At 42.7% G+C, this 22,903-nt stretch overlaps 2 protein-coding genes across 6 annotated transcripts in view; one reads left to right on the top strand and one right to left on the bottom strand.

Annotated features, from left to right (window-relative positions):
- Positions 1–22,903, top strand: part of LOC106602819 (integrin alpha-X) — an 87,803-nt gene that overhangs the window by 60,421 nt on the left and 4,479 nt on the right. For 2 of the 4 annotated variants that reach the window (XM_045716806.1, XM_045716805.1), the window contains exons 28-29: positions 15,818–15,916; positions 16,335–16,445. In XM_045716806.1, coding sequence (XP_045572762.1) covers positions 15,818–15,916; positions 16,335–16,445 — 210 coding nt within the window. Of the gene's footprint in view, positions 1–15,817; positions 15,917–16,334; positions 16,446–16,678; positions 19,476–22,903 lie in introns of those variants that run through there. The other 2 variants (XM_014195712.2, XM_014195711.2) reach the window with 2 other exon arrangements.
- acadvl (acyl-CoA dehydrogenase very long chain) overlaps positions 19,468–22,903 on the bottom strand; it is a 40,638-nt gene continuing 37,202 nt past the window's right edge. For both annotated transcript variants that reach the window (XM_014195713.2, XM_014195714.2), the window contains exon 20: positions 19,468–21,603. In XM_014195713.2, coding sequence (XP_014051188.1) covers positions 21,466–21,603 — 138 coding nt within the window. In that variant the 3' untranslated portion in view covers positions 19,468–21,465. The remainder of the gene's footprint in view (positions 21,604–22,903) is intronic.

Here is a 22,903-nt window from a genome sequence, read left to right as displayed (position 1 = left end):
CCTGTCAGGTAGGACGCAATCCAAGAGTGAGCCGCGCCTGAGATGCCCAACTCGGAGAGGGTGGAGAGGAGGATCTGATGGTTCACAGTATCAAAGGCAGCAGATAGGTCTAGAAGGATGAGAGCAGAGGAGAGAGAGTTAGCTTTAGCAGTGCGGAGAGCCTCCTTTACACAGAGAAGAGCAGTCTCAGTTGAATGACCAGTCTTGAAACCTGACTGATTTGGATCAAGTAGGTAATTCTGAGAGAGATGGCAAGAGAGCTGGCCAAGGACGGCACGCTCAAGAGTTTTGGAGAGAAAAGAAAGAAGGGATACTGGTCTGTAGTTGTTGACATCGGAGGGATCGAGTGTAGGTTTTTTGAGAAGGGGTGTGTCGTGTCTTTGGCTATGCCGGATTAAGTGATATGACATGCTAATTTATAAAATGATTTCTCTGTAATTAATATTACCTGATTAAGCTAATCATGTAAATGTAATTAACTAGAAAGTCGGGGCACCACGGAAGAACGTTTATAGAGCTGTTATCTTCCGAATAAACTCTTAAAATACTTTGTAATATTTTACATCGATAGCAGTCAATATTAACCCTTGTCTTATTTTCAGTCTCATAATGAAAGTTGTAAATTCTTGGCTATCTTCACGAACCCTGGCTAACAAGTTGAATCAGCAATACAAAATTGGGTTTAATTATTTATTTACTAAATACCTAACTAATCACACAGAATTACAAATACACAGAATACAATGATGTCATACAGAAAACGTCCCGGTAGACGGAACAGATATGACGGCTGGTTACACAAAGGAAAGGGGGTTGGGCTTGAATGAAAGAGCGGGAAGATTTAGGAACAGAGAAACAGCAGCTATGCTATCGTAAATACATTATCTTATGCATTCTAAATTACCGCCCATTTGGAAAAGGAAAATACAATAAATATTTACTCTGAGCTGCGCTTCGGTAGATTGGTCGTAGATGCTGGCCGGGTTGGCCAACAGATCTCCCTGTTTTCGGAAGAATGTCTCTGGTGGTAAATTGGATACGTGGTGGTATCTTCGTCTGGTTGTTAGACTGGATCCGTCGTCCGTCCTTTCCTAGCCTTTCCTAGCCCGCTGCGAACTCAACGGCTAGGAAGTATCACTTCTGTAGTGAATAAGCTCAAAGTTCATACCATTCGCCACCAAAGCTCACGCCGAGGTTGGCTTAGTTCTGTCCTTGACATGTGTGTCCTTCTAACGTAGAGGCTGCAGACCTCCCGTACTGTAACAACGTGCTTATCTTTTCGTCAAAGGCTGATATAGTGGAGAGGGGGAGGGAGGTGTTTCATCGTTTATAACCCCTGTCTCTTCACAGGGTTGGGCAACTGATCAAGCAGGGCACTTTCCTTATGAAAACCCAATTCTCTCATTTGGAAGCTAAAATTACATTTCATCTCCTAACAAACATTTCAATTGCATATCAATTCCATGTGACTCTGATAACTAGAGGGCGTATACTTTCTCAGGTACAGTTTATGTCGTCCTGTCATCAATCATAATGTCTCAGATGACAACTGAAATGAAATCCATACTCATTACGTTATCAAGCATATTTCCAACTGGTTTTATTAACAAAATATGGTTCCTTTCCCCATTTGTTTGATGTTCCCAGACTCTCTATATTTAACCTCTTACATCTAGACGTTCCGCTTGCGGAACACCTGCTCCATTATCCAATGATGGGCGTGGCGCGAAATACAAACTCCTCTAAAATACAAAAACTTCCATTTTTCAAACATATGACTATTTCACAGCATTTTAAAGACAAGACTCTCCTTTATCTAACCAAACTGTCCGATTTCAAAAAGGCTTTACAACGAAAGCAAAACATTAGATTATGTCAGCAGAGTACCAAGCCAGAAATAATCAGACACCCATTTTTCAAGCTAGCATATAATGTCACAAAAACCTAGAAGACAGCTAAATGCAACACTAACCTTTGATGATCTTCATCAGATGACAACCCTAGGACATTATGTTATACAATACATGCATGTTTTGTTCAATCAAGTTCATATTTATATCAAAAACCAGCTTTTTACATTAGCATGTGACGTTCAGAACTAGCATACCCCCCCGCAAACTTCCGGGGAATTCGCTAACATTTTACTAAATGACTCACGATAAACGTTCACAAAAAGCATAACAATTATTTTAAGAATTATAGATACAGACCTCCTCTATGCACTCGATATGTCCGATTTTAAAATAGCTTTTTGGTGAAAGCACATTTTGCAATATTCTAAGTACATAGCCCAGGCATCACGGGCTAGTTATTTAGACACCCGGCAAGTTTAGCACTCACCAATATCAGCTTTACTATTATAAAAGTTTCATTACCTTTTGTTGTCTTCGTCAGAATGCACTCCCAGGACTGCTACTTCAATAACAAATGTTGGTTTGGTCCAAAATAATCCATCGTTATATCCGAATAGCGGCGTTTTGTTCGTGCGTCCCAGACACTATCTGAAATGGTAAATCAGGGTCGCGCGCATGGCGCAATTCGTGACAAAAAAAATCGAAATATTCCATTACCGTACTTCGAAGCATGTCAACCGCTGTTTAAAATCCATTTTTATGCCATTTTTCTCGTAAAAAAGCGATAATATTCCGACCAGGAATCTCCTTTTAGCTAAACTGAGGAAAGTAAACAAAGCTTTCGGTCGAGGCGGGCACGAGCCTGAGTCTCACAGTACTGTAACCAGCCACTACCCAAACGCGCTACTTTGTTTCAGCCAGAGCCTGCAAAGCCACGATTCAGCTTTTTACCGCCTTCTGAGACCCTATGGCAGCCGTAGGAAGTGTCACGGGACAGCTAAGATCCTCACTCTTCAATAAACAGAGACAAGAAGAACGACACCTTGTCAGACAGGCCACTTCCTGCCTGAAACCTTGTCAGGTTTTTGCCTGCCAAATGAGTTCTGTTATACTCACAGACACCATTCAAACAGTTTTAGAAACTTTGGAGTGTTTTCTATCCATATGTAATAAGTATATGCATATTCTAGTTACTGGGTAGGAGTGGTAACCAGATTAAATCGGGTATGTTTTTTATCCAGCCGTGAAAATACTGCCCCCTAGCCATAACAGGTTAACACAGGCTATTCAAGTCCTTCAGTAGATTCAGAGAGGGGAAGGGAGAAAGGTATTTATGGGGGGGGGGGGGGTCATAAACCTTACCCACAGGCCAACGTCATGACAGGTGCAACTCTCGCTCTCTTGAAGACGGAAGGGACGTAGCCAGCGGTCAGGGATGAGTTGATGAGCGAGGTGAAGTAAGGGAGAAGGTCTCCGGAGATGGTCTAGTGAAGAGAGGAGGGGATAGGGTCAAGCGGGTAGGTTGTTGGGCGGCCAGCCAGCCATCACAAGTCGCAAGATTTCATCTGGAGAGAGAGGGGAGAAAGAGGTCAAAGCATAGGGTAGGGCAATGTGAGCAGGACCAGCGGTGTCGTTTGACTTAACAAACGAGGATCGGATGTCGTCAACCTTCTTTTCAAAATGGTTGACAAAGTCATCCGCAGAGATGGAGGAGGGGGGGAGGATTCAGGAGGGAGGAGAAGGTGGCAAAGAGCTGCCTAGGGTTAGAGGCAGATGCTTGGAATTTAGAGTGGTAGAAAGTGGCTTTAGCAGCAGAAACAGAGGATGAAAATGTGGAGAGGAGGGAGTGAAAAGATGCCAGGTCCGCAGGGGAGGCTAGTTTTTCTCCATTTCCGCTCGGCTGCCCGGAGCCCTGTTCTGTGAGCTCGCAATGAGTCGTCAAGCCACGGAGCAGGAGGGGAGGACCGAGCCGGCCGGGAGGATAGGTGACATAGAGAGTCAAAGGGTGCAGAAATGGAGGAGAGGAGGGTTGAGGAGGCAGAATCAGGAGATTGGTTGGAGAAGGATTGAGCAGAGGGAAGAGATGATAGGATGGAAGAGGAGAGAGTAGCAGGAGAGAGAGAGTGAAGGTTGCGACGCCGCAATACCATCTGAGTAGGGGCAGAGTGAGTAGTGTTGGAGGAGAGCGAGAGGGAAAAGGATACAAGGTAGTGGTCGGAGACTTGGAGGGGAGTTGCAGTGAGATTAGTTGAAGAACAGCATCTAGTAAAGATGAGGTCAGGCGTATTGCCTGCCTTGTGAGTAGGGGGGGACGGTGAAAGGGTGAGGTCAAAAGAGGAGAGGAGTGGAAAGAAGGAGGCAGAGAGAAATGAGTTGTAGGGAGGTTAAAGTCACCCAGAATTGTGAGGGGTGAGCCATCCTCAGGAAAGGAACTTATCAAGGCGTCAAGCTCATTGATGAACTCTCCAAGGGAACCTGGAGGGCGATAAATGATAAGGATGTTAACCTCTCTAGGGCAGGTGGCACCAAATCGTCCCACCTACGTAACAGCCAGTTGAATCCTGTGGCGCGATTTTCAAATACCTTAGAAATGCTATTACTTCAATTTCTCAAACATATGACTATTTTACAGCTATTTAAAGACAAGACTCTCGTTAATCTAACCACACTGTCCGATTTCAAAAAGGCTTTACAACGAAAGCAAAACATTAGATTATGTCAGCAGAGTACCCAGCCAGAAATAATCAGACACCCGTTTTTCAAGCTAGCATATAATGTCACAAAAACCCAGAAGACAGCTAAATGCAGCACTAACCTTTGATGATCTTCATCAGATGACACACCTAGGACATTATGTTATACAATACATGCATGTTTTGTTCAATCAAGTTCATATTTATATCAAAAACCAGCTTTTTACATTAGCATGTGACATTCAGAACTAGCAAACTTCTGGCGAATTTACTAACAATTTACTAAATTACTCACGATAAACGTTCACAAAAAGCATAACAATTATTTTAAGAATTATAGATACAGAACTCCTCTATGCACTCGATATGTCCGATTTTAAAATAGCTTTTCGGTGAAAGCACATTTTGCAATATTCTAAGTAGATAGCCCGGCATCACAGGGCTAGCTATTTAGACACCCAGCAAGTTTAGCACTCACCAAAGTCAGATTTACTATAAGAAAAATTGTATTACCTTTGGTGTTCTTCATCAGAATGCACTCCCAGGACTTCAATAACAAATGTTGGTTTGGTCCAAAATAATCCATAGTTATATCCAAATAGCGGCATTTTGTTCGTGCGTTCAAGACACTATCCGAAAGGGTAAAGAAGGGTGACGAGCATGGCGCATTTCGTGACAAAACAATTCTAAATATTCCATTACCGTACTTCGAAGCATGTCAACCGCTGTTTAAAATCAATTTTTATGCCATTTTTCTCGTAAAAAAGCGATAATATTCCGACCGGGAATCTGCATTTAGGTAAACAGACGAAAGAAAATAAAGCATGGGGTCGACTCGGGCACGCGCCTAAGCCCATTGTCCTCTGATCGGCCACTTGCCAAAAGCGATAATGTGTTTCAGCCTGGGGCTGCCTCGATATCATTCAGCTTTTTCCCGGGCTCTGAGAGCCTATGGGAGCCGTAGGATGTGTCACGTTACAGCAAAGATCCTCAGTCTTCAATAAAAAGAGCCAAGATGAACAACAACTTGTCAGACAGGCCACTTCCTGTTCAGAATCCTCTCAGGTTTTTGCCTGCCATATGAGTTCTGTTATACTCACAGACACCATTCAAACAGTTTTAGAAACTTTGGAGTGTTTTCTATCCATATGTAATAAGTATATGCATATTCTAGTTACTGGGTAGGAGTGGTAACCAGATTAAATCGGGTATGTTTTTTATCCAGCCGTGAAAATACTGCCCCCTAGCCATAACAGGTTAACACAGGCTATTCAAGTCCTTCAGTAGATTCAGAGAGGGGAAGGGAGAAAGGTATTTATGGGGGGGGGGGGGGTCATAAACCTTACCCACAGGCCAACGTCATGACAGGTGCAACTCTCGCTCTCTTGAAGACGGAAGGGACGTAGCCAGCGGTCAGGGATGAGTTGATGAGCGAGGTGAAGTAAGGGAGAAGGTCTCCGGAGATGGTCTGGTGAAGAGAGGAGGGGATAGGGTCAAGCGGGTAGGTTGTTGGGCGGCCAGCCAGCCATCACAAGTCGCAAGATTTCATCTGGAGAGAGAGGGGAGAAAGAGGTCAAAGCATAGGGTAGGGCAATGTGAGCAGGACCAGCGGTGTCGTTTGACTTAACAAACGAGGATCGGATGTCGTCAACCTTCTTTTCAAAATGGTTGACAAAGTCATCCGCAGAGATGGAGGAGGGGGGAGGATTCAGGAGGGAGGAGAAGGTGGCAAAGAGCTGCCTAGGGTTAGAGGCAGATGCTTGGAATTTAGAGTGGTAGAAAGTGGCTTTAGCAGCAGAAACAGAGGATGAAAATGTGGAGAGGAGGGAGTGAAAAGATGCCAGGTCCGCAGGGGAGGCTAGTTTTTCTCCATTTCCGCTCGGCTGCCCGGAGCCCTGTTCTGTGAGCTCGCAATGAGTCGTCAAGCCACGGAGCAGGAGGGGAGGACCGAGCCGGCCGGGAGGATAGGTGACATAGAGAGTCAAAGGGTGCAGAAATGGAGGAGAGGAGGGTTGAGGAGGCAGAATCAGGAGATTGGTTGGAGAAGGATTGAGCAGAGGGAAGAGATGATAGGATGGAAGAGGAGAGAGTAGCAGGAGAGAGAGAGTGAAGGTTGCGACGCCGCAATACCATCTGAGTAGGGGCAGAGTGAGTAGTGTTGGAGGAGAGCGAGAGGGAAAAGGATACAAGGTAGTGGTCGGAGACTTGGAGGGGAGTTGCAGTGAGATTAGTTGAAGAACAGCATCTAGTAAAGATGAGGTCAGGCGTATTGCCTGCCTTGTGAGTAGGGGGGGACGGTGAAAGGGTGAGGTCAAAAGAGGAGAGGAGTGGAAAGAAGGAGGCAGAGAGAAATGAGTTGTAGGGAGGTTAAAGTCACCCAGAATTGTGAGGGGTGAGCCATCCTCAGGAAAGGAACTTATCAAGGCGTCAAGCTCATTGATGAACTCTCCAAGGGAACCTGGAGGGCGATAAATGATAAGGATGTTAACCTCTTGGGGCTAGGTGGGACGCTAGCGTGCCACCCGTGGTGCACTCCATCAACAGCAGGTGCATTTCAAGAGCGGCAAATTTGAATCCAAATAAATGTCAAAATTCAAATTTTTCAAAAATACAACTATGTTACACCATTTGAAAGATAAACATCTCCTTAATCTAACCACGTTTTACGATTTCAAAAAGGTTTTACGGCGAAAGCATAAATTTAGAGTATGTTAGGACAGTACATTTACAAGAGTTGTGTGTAATGTTTTGTCAAGTCAAAGACAGGGTCACCAAAACCATAAAACCAGCTAAAATGATACACTAACCTTTTACAATCTCCATCAGATGACACTCCTAGGACATTATGTTAGACAATGCATGCATTTTTAGATCTATCAAGTTCATATTTATATACAAAAACAGCGTTTTACTATGGCATTGATGTTGAGGAAATCGTTTCCCTCCAATAACCGGCAGTCAAGTCAGCGTCACAAATTAAATAATTAAAATTAGAAAACATTGGTAAAATATTATATTGTAATTTAAAGAATTATAGATTTACATCTTTTGAACGCAATCAACTTGCCAGATTTAAAAATAACCTTACTGGGAAATCACACTTTGCAATAATCTGAGCACTGTGCCCAGAAAAATACGCGTTGCGATACAGACTAGACGTCATGTTGGGGAGATCTAAAATCGAAAATACTATGTAAATAATCCATTACCTTTGATTCTCTTCATCAGATGTCACTTCCAGGTATCACAGGTCCATAACGAATGTAGTTTTGTTCAAAAAAGCTCATCATTTATGTCCAAAAATCTCCGTCTCGTTAGCACATGATGTAAGCCAGCCGGACTTCTCGTCATGAACGAGGGGAAAAAATATATTTCCGTTCGTTCAAACATGTCAAACGTTGTATAGCATAAATCATTAGGGCCTTTTTAACCAGAACATGAATAATATTCAAGGTGGACGAATGCATAGCCTTTTATAACGTATTGGAACGAGGGTACCCAACATGAAGTAGCGCGCCAGGTGTCTAATGGGACATCACCGTTCCATGGCTCTTGTTCGGTCAGATCTCCCTCCAGAAGACTCAAAACACTTTGTAAAGGCTGGTGACATCTAGTGGAAGCAATAGGAAGTGCCAAAATATTCCTAAACCCCTGTGTTTTTCAATGGGATAGGTTTAAACTCAATACAACACATCAGGTATCCACTTCCTGTCAGAAAATGTCTCAGGGTTTTGCCTGCCAAATGAGTTCTGTTATACTCACAGACACCATTCAAACAGTTTTGGAAACTTTAGAGTGTTTTCTATCCATATATAATAAGTATATGCATATTCTAGTTACTGGGTAGGATTAGTAACCAGATTAAATCGGGTACATTTTTTTTATCCAGACGTGCAAATGCTGCCCCCTAGACCCAACAGGTTAACCTCTCTAGGGCAGGTGGCACCAAATCGTCCCACCTACGTAACAGCCAGTTGAATCCTGTGGCGCGATTTTCAAATACCTTAGAAATGCTATTACTTCAATTTCTCAAACATATGACTATTTTACAGCTATTTAAAGACAAGACTCTCGTTAATCTAACCACACTGTCCGATTTCAAAAAGGCTTTACAACGAAAGCAAAACATTAGATTATGTCAGCAGAGTACCCAGCCAGAAATAATCAGACACCCGTTTTTCAAGCTAGCATATAATGTCACAAAAACCCAGAAGACAGCTAAATGCAGCACTAACCTTTGATGATCTTCATCAGATGACACACCTAGGACATTATGTTATACAATACATGCATGTTTTGTTCAATCAAGTTCATATTTATATCAAAAACCAGCTTTTTACATTAGCATGTGACATTCAGAACTAGCAAACTTCCGGCGAATTTACTAACAATTTACTAAATTACTCACGATAAACGTTCACAAAAAGCATAACAATTATTTTAAGAATTATAGATACAGAACTCCTCTATGCACTCGATATGTCCGATTTTAAAATAGCTTTTCGGTGAAAGCACATTTTGCAATATTCTAACCTGTTAGGGCTAGGGGGCAGCATTGACACGGCTGGATAAAAAACATACCCGATTTAATCTGGTTACCACTCCTACTCAGTAACTAGAATATGCATATACTTATTACATATGGATAGAAAACACCCTAAATTTTCTAAAACTGTTTGAATGGTGTCTGTGAGTATAACAGAACTCAAATGGCAGGTCAAAACCTGAGAGATTCCTTTACAGGAAGTGGCCTGTCTGACCATTTCTGGAACTTCTTTGCCATCTCTATCATTTACTAAGGATCTCTGCTCTAACGTGACACTTCCCACGTCGTCCATAGGCTCTCAGAGCCCGGGAAAAAAGAGAATGTCGTCATTCCAGCCCCAGGCTGAAACACATTATCGCCTTTCTCAAGTGGCCCATCAAGAGACACTAGCTTATGCGCGTGACCCCGACCGCCCCCGCCTTTGGGATTTTTTCCTCTGTTTGCCGAAAAGGAGATTCCCTGTCGGAATTTTATCGCTTTTCTACGAGAAAAATGACGTAAAAATTGATTTTAAACAGCGGTTGACATGCTTCGACGTACGGCAATGGAATACTTTGAATTTTATTGTCAGGAATTGCGCCAAGCGCGCGACACTTCTTTACTATTTCGGATAGTGTCTGGAACGCATACGAACAAAACGCCGCTATTCGGATATAACGATGGATTATTTTGGACCAAACCAACATTTGTTATTGAAGTAGACGTCCTGGGTGTGCATTCTGACGAAGACAACAAAAGGTAATGACATTTTTATAATAGTAAATATGATTATGGTGAGTGCTAAACTTGCCGGGTGTCTAAATAGCGAGCCCGTGATGCCTGGGTTATGTACTTAGAATATTGCAAAATGTGCTTTCACCAAAAAGCTATTTTAAAATCGGACATATCGAGTGCATAGAGGAGGTCTGTATCTATAATTCTTAAAATAATTGTTATGCTTTTTGTGAACGTTTTTCGTGAGTAATTTAGTAAAATGTTAGCGAATTCCCCGTAAGTTTGCTAGTTCTGAACGTCACATGCTAATGTAAAAAGCTGGTTTTTGATATAAATATGAACTTGATTGAACAAAACATGCATGTATTGTATAACATAATGTCCTAGGGTTGTCATCTGATGAAGATCATCAAAGGTGAGTGCTGCATTTAGCTGTCTTCTGGGTTTTGGTGACATTATATGGTAGCTTGAAAAATGGGTGTCTGATTATTTCTGGCTTGGTACTCTGCTGACATAATCTAATGTTTTGCTTTCGTTGTAAAGCCTTTTTGAAATCGGACAGTGTGGTTATATTAACGAGAGTCTTATCTTTAAATGGCTGTAAAATAGTCATATGTTTGAGAAATTGAAGTAATAGGATTTTGAAGATTTTGAAAATCGCGCCACAGGATAGCAGTGGCTGTTACGTAGGTGGGACGAATTCGTCCCGCCTAGCCTAGAGAGGCTAAGTAGATAGCCCGGCATCACAGGGCTAGCTATTTAGACACCCAGCAAGTTTAGCACTCACCAAAGTCAGATTTACTATAAGAAAAATTGTATTACCTTTGGTGTTCTTCATCAGAATGCACTCCCAGGACTTCAATAACAAATGTTGGTTTGGTCCAAAATAATCCATAGTTATATCCAAATAGCGGCATTTTGTTCGTGCGTTCAAGACACTATCCGAAAGGGTAAAGAAGGGTGACGAGCATGGCGCATTTCGTGACAAAACAATTCTAAATATTCCATTACCGTACTTCGAAGCATGTCAACCGCTGTTTAAAATCAATTTTTATGCCATTTTTCTCGTAAAAAGCGATAATATTCCGACCGGGAATCTGCATTTAGGTAAACAGACGAAAGAAAATAAAGCATGGGGTCGACTCGGCACGCGCCTAAGCCCATTGTCCTCTGATCGGCCACTTGCCAAAAGCGATAATGTGTTTCAGCCTGGGGCTGCCTCGATATCATTCAGCTTTTTCCCGGGCTCTGAGAGCCTATGGGAGCCGTAGGATGTGTCACGTTACAGCAAAGATCCTCAGTCTTCAATAAAAAGAGCCAAGATGAACAACAACTTGTCAGACAGGCCACTTCCTGTTCAGAATCCTCTCAGGTTTTTGCCTGCCATATGAGTTCTGTTATACTCACAGACACCATTCAAACAGTTTTAGAAACTTTGGAGTGTTTTCTATCCATATGTAATAAGTATATGCATATTCTAGTTACTGGGTAGGAGTGGTAACCAGATTAAATCGGGTATGTTTTTTATCCAGCCGTGAAAATACTGCCCCTAGCCATAACAGGTTAACACAGGCTATTCAAGTCCTTCAGTAGATTCAGAGAGGGGAAGGGAGAAAGGTATTTATGGGGGGGGGTCATAAACCTTACCCACAGGCCAACGTCATGACAGGTGCAACTCTCGCTCTCTTGAAGACGGAAGGGACGTAGCCAGCGGTCAGGGATGAGTTGATGAGCGAGGTGAAGTAAGGGAGAAGGTCTCCGGAGATGGTCTGGTGAAGAGAGGAGGGGATAGGGTCAAGCGGGTAGGTTGTTGGGCGGCCAGCCAGCCATCACAAGTCGCAAGATTTCATCTGGAGAGAGAGGGGAGAAAGAGGTCAAAGCATAGGGTAGGGCAATGTGAGCAGGACCAGCGGTGTCGTTTGACTTAACAAACGAGGATCGGATGTCGTCAACCTTCTTTTCAAAATGGTTGACAAAGTCATCCGCAGAGATGGAGGAGGGGGGGAGGATTCAGGAGGGAGGAGAAGGTGGCAAAGAGCTGCCTAGGGTTAGAGGCAGATGCTTGGAATTTAGAGTGGTAGAAAGTGGCTTTAGCAGCAGAAACAGAGGATGAAAATGTGGAGAGGAGGGAGTGAAAAGATGCCAGGTCCGCAGGGAGGCTAGTTTTTCTCCATTTCCGCTCGGCTGCCCGGAGCCCTGTTCTGTGAGCTCGCAATGAGTCGTCAAGCCACGGAGCAGGAGGGGAGGACCGAGCCGGCCGGGAGGATAGGTGACATAGAGAGTCAAAGGGTGCAGAAATGGAGGAGAGGAGGGTTGAGGAGGCAGAATCAGGAGATTGGTTGGAGAAGGATTGAGCAGAGGGAAGAGATGATAGGATGGAAGAGGAGAGAGTAGCAGGAGAGAGAGAGTGAAGGTTGCGACGCCGCAATACCATCTGAGTAGGGGCAGAGTGAGTAGTGTTGGAGGAGAGCGAGAGGGAAAAGGATACAAGGTAGTGGTCGGAGACTTGGAGGGGAGTTGCAGTGAGATTAGTTGAAGAACAGCATCTAGTAAAGATGAGGTCAGGCGTATTGCCTGCCTTGTGAGTAGGGGGGGACGGTGAAAGGGTGAGGTCAAAAGAGGAGAGGAGTGGAAAGAAGGAGGCAGAGAGAAATGAGTTGTAGGGAGGTTAAAGTCACCCAGAATTGTGAGGGGTGAGCCATCCTCAGGAAAGGAACTTATCAAGGCGTCAAGCTCATTGATGAACTCTCCAAGGGAACCTGGAGGGCGATAAATGATAAGGATGTTAACCTCTCTAGGGCAGGTGGCACCAAATCGTCCCACCTACGTAACAGCCAGTTGAATCCTGTGGCGCGATTTTCAAATACCTTAGAAATGCTATTACTTCAATTTCTCAAACATATGACTATTTTACAGCTATTTAAAGACAAGACTCTCGTTAATCTAACCACACTGTCCGATTTCAAAAAGGCTTTACAACGAAAGCAAAACATTAGATTATGTCAGCAGAGTACCCAGCCAGAAATAATCAGACACCCGTTTTTCAAGCTAGCATATAATGTCACAAAAACCCAGAAGACAGCTAAATGCAGCACTAACCTTTGATGATCTTCATCAGATGACACACCTAGGACATTATGTTATACAATACATGCATGTTTTGTTCAATCAAGTTCATATTTATATCAAAAACCAGCTTTTTACATTAGCATGTGACATTCAGAACTAGCAAACTTCCGGCGAATTTACTAACAATTTACTAAATTACTCACGATAAACGTTCACAAAAAGCATAACAATTATTTTAAGAATTATAGATACAGAACTCCTCTATGCACTCGATATGTCCGATTTTAAAATAGCTTTTCGGTGAAAGCACATTTTGCAATATTCTAAGTAGATAGCCCGGCATCACAGGGCTAGCTATTTAGACACCCAGCAAGTTTAGCACTCACCAAAGTCAGATTTACTATAAGAAAAATTGTATTACCTTTGGTGTTCTTCATCAGAATGCACTCCCAGGACTTCAATAACAAATGTTGGTTTGGTCCAAAATAATCCATAGTTATATCCAAATAGCGGCATTTTGTTCGTGCGTTCAAGACACTATCCGAAAGGGTAAAGAAGGGTGACGAGCATGGCGCATTTCGTGACAAAACAATTCTAAATATTCCATTACCGTACTTCGAAGCATGTCAACCGCTGTTTAAAATCCATTTTTATGCCATTTTTCTCGTAAAAAAGCGATAATATTCCGACCGGGAATCTGCATTTAGGTAAACAGACGAAAGAAAATAAAGCATGGGGTCGACTCGGGCACGCGCCTAAGCCCATTGTCCTCTGATCGGCCACTTGCCAAAAGCGATAATGTGTTTCAGCCTGGGGCTGCCTCGATATCATTCAGCTTTTTCCCGGGCTCTGAGAGCCTATGGGAGCCGTAGGATGTGTCACGTTACAGCAAAGATCCTCAGTCTTCAATAAAAAGAGCCAAGATGAACAACAACTTGTCAGACAGGCCACTTCCTGTTCAGAATCCTCTCAGGTTTTTGCCTGCCTGTTTTTGCCTGCCTGTTATACTCACAGACACCATTCAAACAGTTTTAGAAACTTTAGGGTGTTTTCTATCCAAAGCCAATAATTATATGCATATTCTAGTTACTGGGCAGGAGTAGTAACCAGATTAAATCGGGTACGTTTTTTATCCGGCCGTGTCAATACTGCCCCCTACCCCCAACAGGTTAAAGTGTACCTTTTAATTAGAATATTGGCAACAGACTCACTAGAATAACATAGAGAGAACGGGTTCAGAATATAGGGATCAATAAAAGAAAGCATCTAAATATATGAATATTTGTCTCCGTTTCAGCACAAACTGGTAGAAAAAAGACTCTGATACTCTTATTTAGACACATTTTAGGGTTAGGAAAGTATGAATCATAAAAAATAGGGTGGTTTGATTCATCCTGAAAGTTGCCATATTAATGTTCAATGCATGAAATATTGGAAGGTGGACAATAGAGGTTGGACAATAGTCCTATAGATTTACACTAATATTCAATAATTATTGAAATGTATGACAACGGTCTCGTCGTCGTGAACCGTGCGCCAGGTTTAAGCTGCTACATGTAGTCTGAGTTTCATAATGATTCAAATAGCCTACATATTCCCAAATATTGCACAACGTTAGCCTAATATGACCCATTGCTAGCGACCATCAATAACAACTACACAGATGTGACAGAGGAAAGAAAGGTAAACAGAATGGAATGATGCTAAATGTAGGCTACAAATTGAAGGAAACTTACACTAAAGTGACAGTTATAAATGTAGGCTACAAAATGAAGGAAACTTACACTGAAGTGACAGTTATAAATAAATGTAGGCTACAAATTGAAGGAAACTAACACTGAAGTGACAGTTATAAATGTATGTGTGTAATACTGACAGTGGCTCCCAATAGTGGCTAATATTTAACATGATACAAATTGTTAAATATAACTGAGAAAAGGCCGGGCCTCAAATGCCTCCCTGCAAATTACTAGGGCATACAATAACATTTCTGAATAAAGGCTGGTTAAACATTCATCTCCAGGGATCATAAGTAAAAATCATCTAAAACAATGTGTATTCACAATCCCCTTCTCCAGACGGATTACACATTTACCTAGTTCTTCTCAATAGGTTTTATCAATGTATAAATGGCAGTGCTCGGAGCTCCTCACATATACAAAAACCAAGAAGACAGCCAGAAAGATCTTCATTTATATGACTCACACGGTGGAGGAACATATTACCTGCAGCCTACTGTACATGGAAAACATCTGTGAGAATTTTTCTATAATATTCACAAGTTGACACCCTTACGATCTATGACTGTCTAGCGGGCTGGGTTTAGGATATTTACTAGCCCATACTAGTGACAAATCTAACTATGTTATCGACATATGGCAGAGCACAAACCAAATCTAGCTCACTTATTTTGCCAGCAAGAAAGAAATAGCCGCAAATTCATTCAGAAATGGAGGAAGAGAATAGCTAGCTATTGCAAGAAACATTTATAATCCTGTTGAGCAAAATCCACAATCCACCCCTCCAAAGAAAGCCTGGCTCCGGGGCTTCTCAGAAATAGGTGCTACACTCCCTTTAAAGGTAATTTCTGATTGTGCCAACATATCCAGCATTTACCGTGAATACGGTCTCCGCTATCGCACGATCATTGTCTTTAAATTTCTATTGTGCTATAGTGATAAACTTTGGCGATACGGATTGAATCGAGCCCTACACTCTCTATCGCCATTTTGAACTTCTAACACGGTAGGGATAATACGGAAGGGAGTGGTTTGTGACACACAAGACCAGCCGCTCACCTATTCGTCAGCTTCTACCGCAGTTCCACCTCCAACACAGCCAAAATGCCCACGCGGGTTAGCGCTCCACCCGATTGAATCAAGGCCGAGATTCACGTTATGAGTTGTTGTGGTTCAGTTTCAGTAGTGTTGTTTGTTTCCCAGGGTTCAGCGGTGCAGGTGGAGGTGGTCAGTTGGGGGTCGCTGTCCTTCGACCAGAGTGTCTACTCCCAGTACCCTGCCATTGGTTCTCAGAGTGTGAAGGTGAGCCAATCATTTCAAATGCTCTCTAAGGGCTCTATTCCATCAGATCCTCTTTAGCCGACATCTGCATAGTGGTTGTTGTGGCGGTTGGAACTGCGTTAGAGCTGTCAAATCCACAAGCGGCTCCTGGCATTATACCTAAAGTGGACATTGCCATTGGTTGCATGGAGTCGTGTTAAGAGGAATCCCATGCAGTCTTGTTTACAAGTTCAAACATTGGAATGTGAGATGTAATCTACACCTCGATTAGGCTGATAGAAATTCATATTATTTTGTTTCATGGTTTTCAATTTGAGCGCATTATTTCTATAAAGCCTACACTTTCTCGTTCTGAACTTCTAATGGGATTGGGACAGGTGTCTTCATGACAATGATCGTTCTTATTTCTTCCACTCACTCCATCATATCTCTCTTCTAGATTCTGTCCATTCTGGAGACAACCCCTGAATCCCACACTGCTCTCATTGCTTCTATCAGTGTTGTGTTTTCACTGTTGCTACTGACGATAATCTCTGGGGTTCTCTACAAGGTGAGACACTTCTCTAACCCTAAATCCTAACATAACCCTAGCCTCATGTCCGCATCCCAGTTCAACCCCAACCGCAACCACAATCCTAACCCTGTCTGGTTCAGTGGTTCTTGAGTGGGGAGGAGGGAGTGTATTCCCTCTCCAAGGCTGTCTGTCTGTACGAACAACATTATGTATACATCATACAACCATATAAATATATATTGACTAAAGATTGTTGCTTTTTTTCTCAGAAGGGTTTTTTCAAGAGCAGAAGAATTGCCTCTGGTGGTGTAGATTATAGTTCAGCTGTTCCTGGTCGGACTGCAGCCCCTGGTGATGACCATGGTCTGACTTCTGATATTACCTCACTGGGGAAGAACACCCTGTAGCCCAGCGGCGGTCAGTGCCGTTTAAGTTGAGGGAGGAAGATTTCTTTCATGAGCATGGCCTTATTTCTATTACAGCATATTGGATGACTGTCATTCATATTCCAGCGCAATGTAACATCGGATAGGTTTAGGCTACTACATGATACTAGAATTTTCCCTGTACCCATCATGAGGGTTCTACAACCTAGCCTATGAATGAAAGCTTACAACGTAGGTGCACACAGGTCAAGAGACACATTTGAAGTGACAGACAGTGACACATGGACAGACAGTGACACCTTGCACACTCTTGCCTTCATCTAGCTGATACAAGGTGTAGTCATTAGTCCAACATTTGCAAACAAAAGTTTCTATTGGACAAATTCAAGTATGTTTATCCCTGTTTTGTTCCGTTTAAGAAACGTGTTTCAACAGAATCTGTGGAATGAATACACCCCTGATCACGCGTAAACACAGTTCACTTTCACAGCAGCCACGTTGTATTCCTTCTCACATCTATGCACTCTCCTCCTCTCACCTCTTTCCTTCACTTGTGGACTCCAATGCACATCAACTGTATGTGACCAGGTGAAAAAAGCTTTCCAAGCCAAACCGCTACACACAGCCTATAGCTAATAGAACTAACGTGTAAGTAAACCCGCTACAATCATGCAGTAACGTTAGTGTACAGTCAGTATTTTTTTTTTTTTAACCTTTATTTAACTAGTCAAGTCACTAAAGAACAAATTCTTATTTACAATGACGGCCTACTTGTAAAGCCCCCCCGGCCAACTCCTCCCCTAACCCAGACGACACTTGGCCAATTGTGTGCCGCCCTAAGGGACTCCCGATCACAGCCAATACTCCCGATACAGCCCGGGATTGAACCTGGGTCTGTAGTGATGCCTCTAGCACTGTAATGCAGTGCCTTAGACCGCTGCGCCACTCGGGAGGCCATAAGCAGTTACACCAGTGGGCCTTGGTGGCAATAAATTAGTAATACCATAAGCTTACCTTGACTTGGAAGGGTTCCAGTGTTTTGTTGGAAAGTCATAGCCAGCTAGCCTCTTAAGGATCGGACCCTTTTTGCCAATTTTCGCCTAAAATGACATACCCAAACCAGGTTAGGGGACGGTTTGGCCAGCCGGGATGTTCTTGTCTCATCGTGCTCTAGCAAGTCCTTGTGGCGGCCAGGCACCTGCAAGCTGACTTCGGTTGTCAGCTCGACAGTGTTTCCTCTGACACATTGGTGCAGCTGGCTTCCGGGTTAATCGAGCAGTGTGTCAAGAAGCAGTGTGGCTTGGCTCTCAACCTTAGTCTAGTCCGTAAGGGAGTTGCAGCGATGAGACAATATCCTAAATACCAACTGGATATCACGGAAAAGGGGGTAACGCCATGGGCCAGAAAAGTTTTAATACATTGGCTATGCTGTCAATACAGCATGACTTCTGCCACGTTCAAAACAACTGGAAACTCGGAAATCTACGACTTCAGTGAGTTCAAGACAACTGGGAACTCGGATAAAACTAGCTCCGACTGGGAAAATAATTTTGAATAGTCATCCAACGCGGAATTCCAAGTTGAGAGTCCAAAAATCTATGCTGCTGCATAAATTATGTAATATCCCTCATAACTTACCTACTGTTCTGACTTGATGGTGCACATGTAGCCTATAACCTGTTTAGATAAATGTAATCATAGAATATTGTAAGAACTTTCATTTTCTGTTTATATGCCCCCTTTATTTGTCCTACAGTTCTGACTTGGTGTACAGGGAGAATACTGCAAGAACATCCCATGTTCTGAATTCTGTCACTACATTTCAAAAGTGCTGAACAAATAGTTTTTACTACATCCGTCCTAGCTCGCTCATGAATGTCTTAAACGAAATTACGAATTTCCTCTTATTCTCTCGTAGGTTCCCTTATGCAACAGTTTGTACAGCTCAATTGTCAGTAGAAACCACATTTGTTTAAGCAAGTCAGCCATATCAGCTATGTTTTCTAAAAAGGCAGTATATGAGGCTGAATGAACTGTTTCACTGCCAGACAAGGCTCCGCTGATAACCAGGTGTAGCAGTGGTAAGGTGTTGGGACTCTGCTGTTGGGACAGCTTTATGTAGGCCCTAAAAGTTTGTGGGCACCGTTTGTTACCGTTATAGTGAAATTAATGTATTGTGTAGTGGCTTTGCTGGCATGCATTAAAATATAAAGAATATATGTTTTAGTTTGCCCCACATGCTAAAATTGCCACTGCCTCCATGCTTGACCAAATCCAATGCCTTAAAATGCATGGGGGGAGTGAACACTTCTAGAGAAGGGTAGAGAATCGGAACGCAGCCCAAACCTGCTGAACCCCTCTGGTGTAACTATCTCCCCATGTACTTATCTGCACTGTGATTAACAAGACCTATCTGAAATCCTTTGTGAAGAGCCACAGCCATCAGAGTAGCGATCTTCACAGAACTGAAGCAGCGCCATTCCTTTTGTGGACAATATTAAGTTATACTTTTTATGATGCGTCTTTCATATACTGTACAATTCCTTTCATCCATTTCTTTGTATGTTATATTAACTCATTAAGCACCGTCTTTGTTAAAAGTCCTACGGTTTGTCTAACAGCAGGGAAACTTGTCTCTTACAGTATGTTTATAATGAAAATATAAAACAATATGACCAAACACAAGTTCTTCCTTTATTATCATCAATGCTACATTCATTTTGACATTAACATGATCGAAGAAGTAGCCACAAGCCAATCTCTATTGATTATGGTACATATTCAGCAACACGACACACCGGTATGATCATTAAATGAATTTTAGAAATAGACCTGCAACCCCTGGCGAAGGCAATTGGAATATCAGGCACTAGAGTTGTTTGTTGGTGGTTGAGTGTGTGCGCTGCACCACTATTCCCGCAGGCTTGTCAAAAAAGTGACTGTATGGTTGTGACAGTAGACTTAAACAGTCTGTCCCCAAAAATACTTACGTAAAACTGTGAGTACAATCCTTTCCAATCCATATGAAGAGAAATGTAGAATACATAAAACAGTAGGGAACAAATGATCACCGTGCAGAAACGAGTGAAGTGGTGAAAAAAACTAAAAGATCATCAAGGACAACAACCACCCGAGCCACTGCCTGTTCATCCCGCTGTCATCCACAAGGCGAGGTCAGTACAAGTGCATCAAAGCTGGGACCGAGAGACTGAAAAACAGCTTCTATCTCAAGGCCATCAGACTGTTAAACAGCCATCGCTAACATTGAGTGGCTGCTGCCAACATACTGACTCAATTCTAGCCACTTTAATAATGAAAAATTGGATGTAATAAATGTATCACTAGTCACTTTAAACAATGCCACTTTATATAATGTGTCATACCCTACATTACTCATCTCATATGTATATACTGTACTCTATACCATCTACTGCATCTTGCCTATGCCGTTCGGCCATCACTCATCCATATATTTATATGTTCATATTCATTCCTTTACACTTGTGTGTATAAGGCAGGTGTTGTTAAATTGTTAGATATTACTGCATGGTCAGAACTAGAAGCACAAGCATTTCACTACACTCGCATTAACATCTGCTAACCATGTGTATGTGACAAATAAAATGTGATTTGAAAAGCAGAGAAAACAGAAGGGCAGATGGTTGATTGCACGGAATGTGACGTATTGACACCTGACCACAATACCAAGGTCAACTGTCAAAGGACATTAGAATATTCAACAAAGAACTAGTAGGGGAGAGACCATGGGTGACTCTGAAATGGCACCCTATTTTCCCTTGCATGCCATTTCAGATGGAGGCCATTTGTGAGTGCAGCACACACACACACACACACAACTCTGTACATATCAAATTATTGACAGGTAGAGAGAATTTAGTCACAATGAACGCAAAGTGTTGCATTCAAAGATCCCAGATACAAGGCTGATGTCACTATACTTCCTCAAACTGTCCTTCCTCAGAATTGTCCCAAACAGTCTCAGCAACCCAGAACCAAATCTCAACTTAATACAAAAACCTTCAACAAACTAACTTTGTCTTTCCCCACATCTTAGTCATTTGATAAATACCACCATACACATATGGTTAGTTCCAAATGAGATCCTGGACAGATATCAAGATCACAGTACATATTATTTAAAAGGCCATAAATATAGTAAAAGTAAAACAGACTTTACATTCAGTAAATCAACAGTCAGAACCATGTGGAAGGATAGTTGATCCGCCTGGCTTGTGATGCATTGTGACGTTGAGGCTTGAAGAATTACGTTTTTTCTGCAGAGGGTCTTTGAGACAATGGGAGAATCTCAATTGCATACTACTTGCATTCTCTCTTCGCCTCCTTCTCAAGACCCATTGGATGAGAAAAGTTACATCCCCCTCTGACCTCCTCCAATGGGCTTTGAGAAAGAGGCGAGGACATGAGAAGTATGCAGTGGAGATTCTCCCATAGAAGAGCGCTCTCTTAGCCTTTTCGCATTATCGTGCCGACCCAAACCATACTGGCTCAGATTTTGGTTTCACATTTTCCTTTCTAGCATGGTTTCAGCCAGTACAGTACAGCTTGGATTGGATCAGTAGTGTGAAAAGGACCTCTCTCTCAGGGAGTAGTATGTTTCTGGTAATGTTATAAATGTACTATGAGCTGGTTTAGAAACCCAGAGGGTGAGGAGCGACGGTGCCTCCATTCTCCACTACGGCAGCAGATATGGCCTTCATGTTCTTAAAGACTTGGGTGGTGGAACTAGACTTCAGGTCCTTGACGTTCTTCATGATCCTGTCATAGGCCTGGTGGAGGGATGGGGGGCAGAGATCAGACATGTGTATGTACAGTGTATACACACACACACACACACACACACACACACACACACACACACTAGTGGCAAGAAACAGTTTGTGAACCCTTTGGAAATACCTGATTTCTGCATACATTGGTCATAGGGGCGGCAGGTAGCCTAGTGGTTAAAGCGTTGGACTAGTAAACGAAAGGTTGCAAGATCGAATCGCCGAGCTGACAAGGTAAAAATGTCGTTCTGCCCCTGAACAAGGCAGTTAACCCACTGTTCCCCGGTAGACCGTCATTGAAAACAAGAACAAGTTCTCAACTGACTTGCCTAGTTAAATAAAGGTTAAAAAAAAGAAGACATTTTTTAAACCTTTATTTAACCAGGTAGGCCAGTTGAGAACAAGATCTCATTTACAACTGTGACCTGGCCAAGATAAAGCACAGCAGCGCAACAAAAACAACAGAGTTACACATGGGATAAACAAAAGTACAGTTAATAACACAATAGAAAAGTCTATATACAGTGTGTGCAAATGGAGTAAGGAGGTAAGGCAATAAATAGGCCAATGGTGGCGAAGTAATTACAATTTAGGAGATTAACACTGAAGTGATAGATGTGCAGATGATGATGTGCAAGTAGAAATACTGGTGTGCAAAAGAGCAAAAAAAGTAAATAACAATATGGGGATGAGGCAGATGGGCAATGTACAGGTGCAGCGATCAGTAAGCTGCTCTGACAGCTGATGCTTAAAGTTAGTGAGGGAGATATAAGGTTCTGACTGTTGATATAAGTCAACTTCAGCGATTTTTGCAATATGTTCCAGTCATTGGCAGCAGAGAACTGGAAGGAAAGGCGGCCAAAGCAGGTGTTGGCTTTGGGGATGACCAGTGAGATATACCTGCTGGAGCACGTGCTACGGGTAGGTGTTGCTATGGTGATCAGTGAGCTGAGATAAGGCGGTGCTTTACCTAGCAAAGACTTATAGATTTCCTGGAGCCAGTGGGTTTGGAGACAAATATGTAGCGAGGGCCAGCCGACGAGAGCATACAGGTCGCAGTGGTGGGTGGTATATGGGATTTGGTGACAAAATGGATGGCACTGTGATCGACTGCATCCAGTTTGCTGAGTAGAGTGTTGGAGGCTATTTTGTAAATGACATCGCCGAAGTCGAGGATCGGTAGGATAGTCAGTTTTACGAGAATATGTTTGGCAGCGTGAGTGAAGGAGGCTTTGTTGCGAAATAGGAAGCCGATTCTAGATTTCATTTTGGATTGGAGATGCTTAATATGAGTCTGGAA

Source organism: Salmo salar, chromosome ssa04 (assembly GCF_905237065.1).
Source record: "Salmo salar chromosome ssa04, Ssal_v3.1, whole genome shotgun sequence".
NCBI lineage: Eukaryota > Metazoa > Chordata > Actinopteri > Salmoniformes > Salmonidae > Salmo > Salmo salar.
This window is presented reverse-complemented; position numbering and strand designations above follow the sequence as displayed.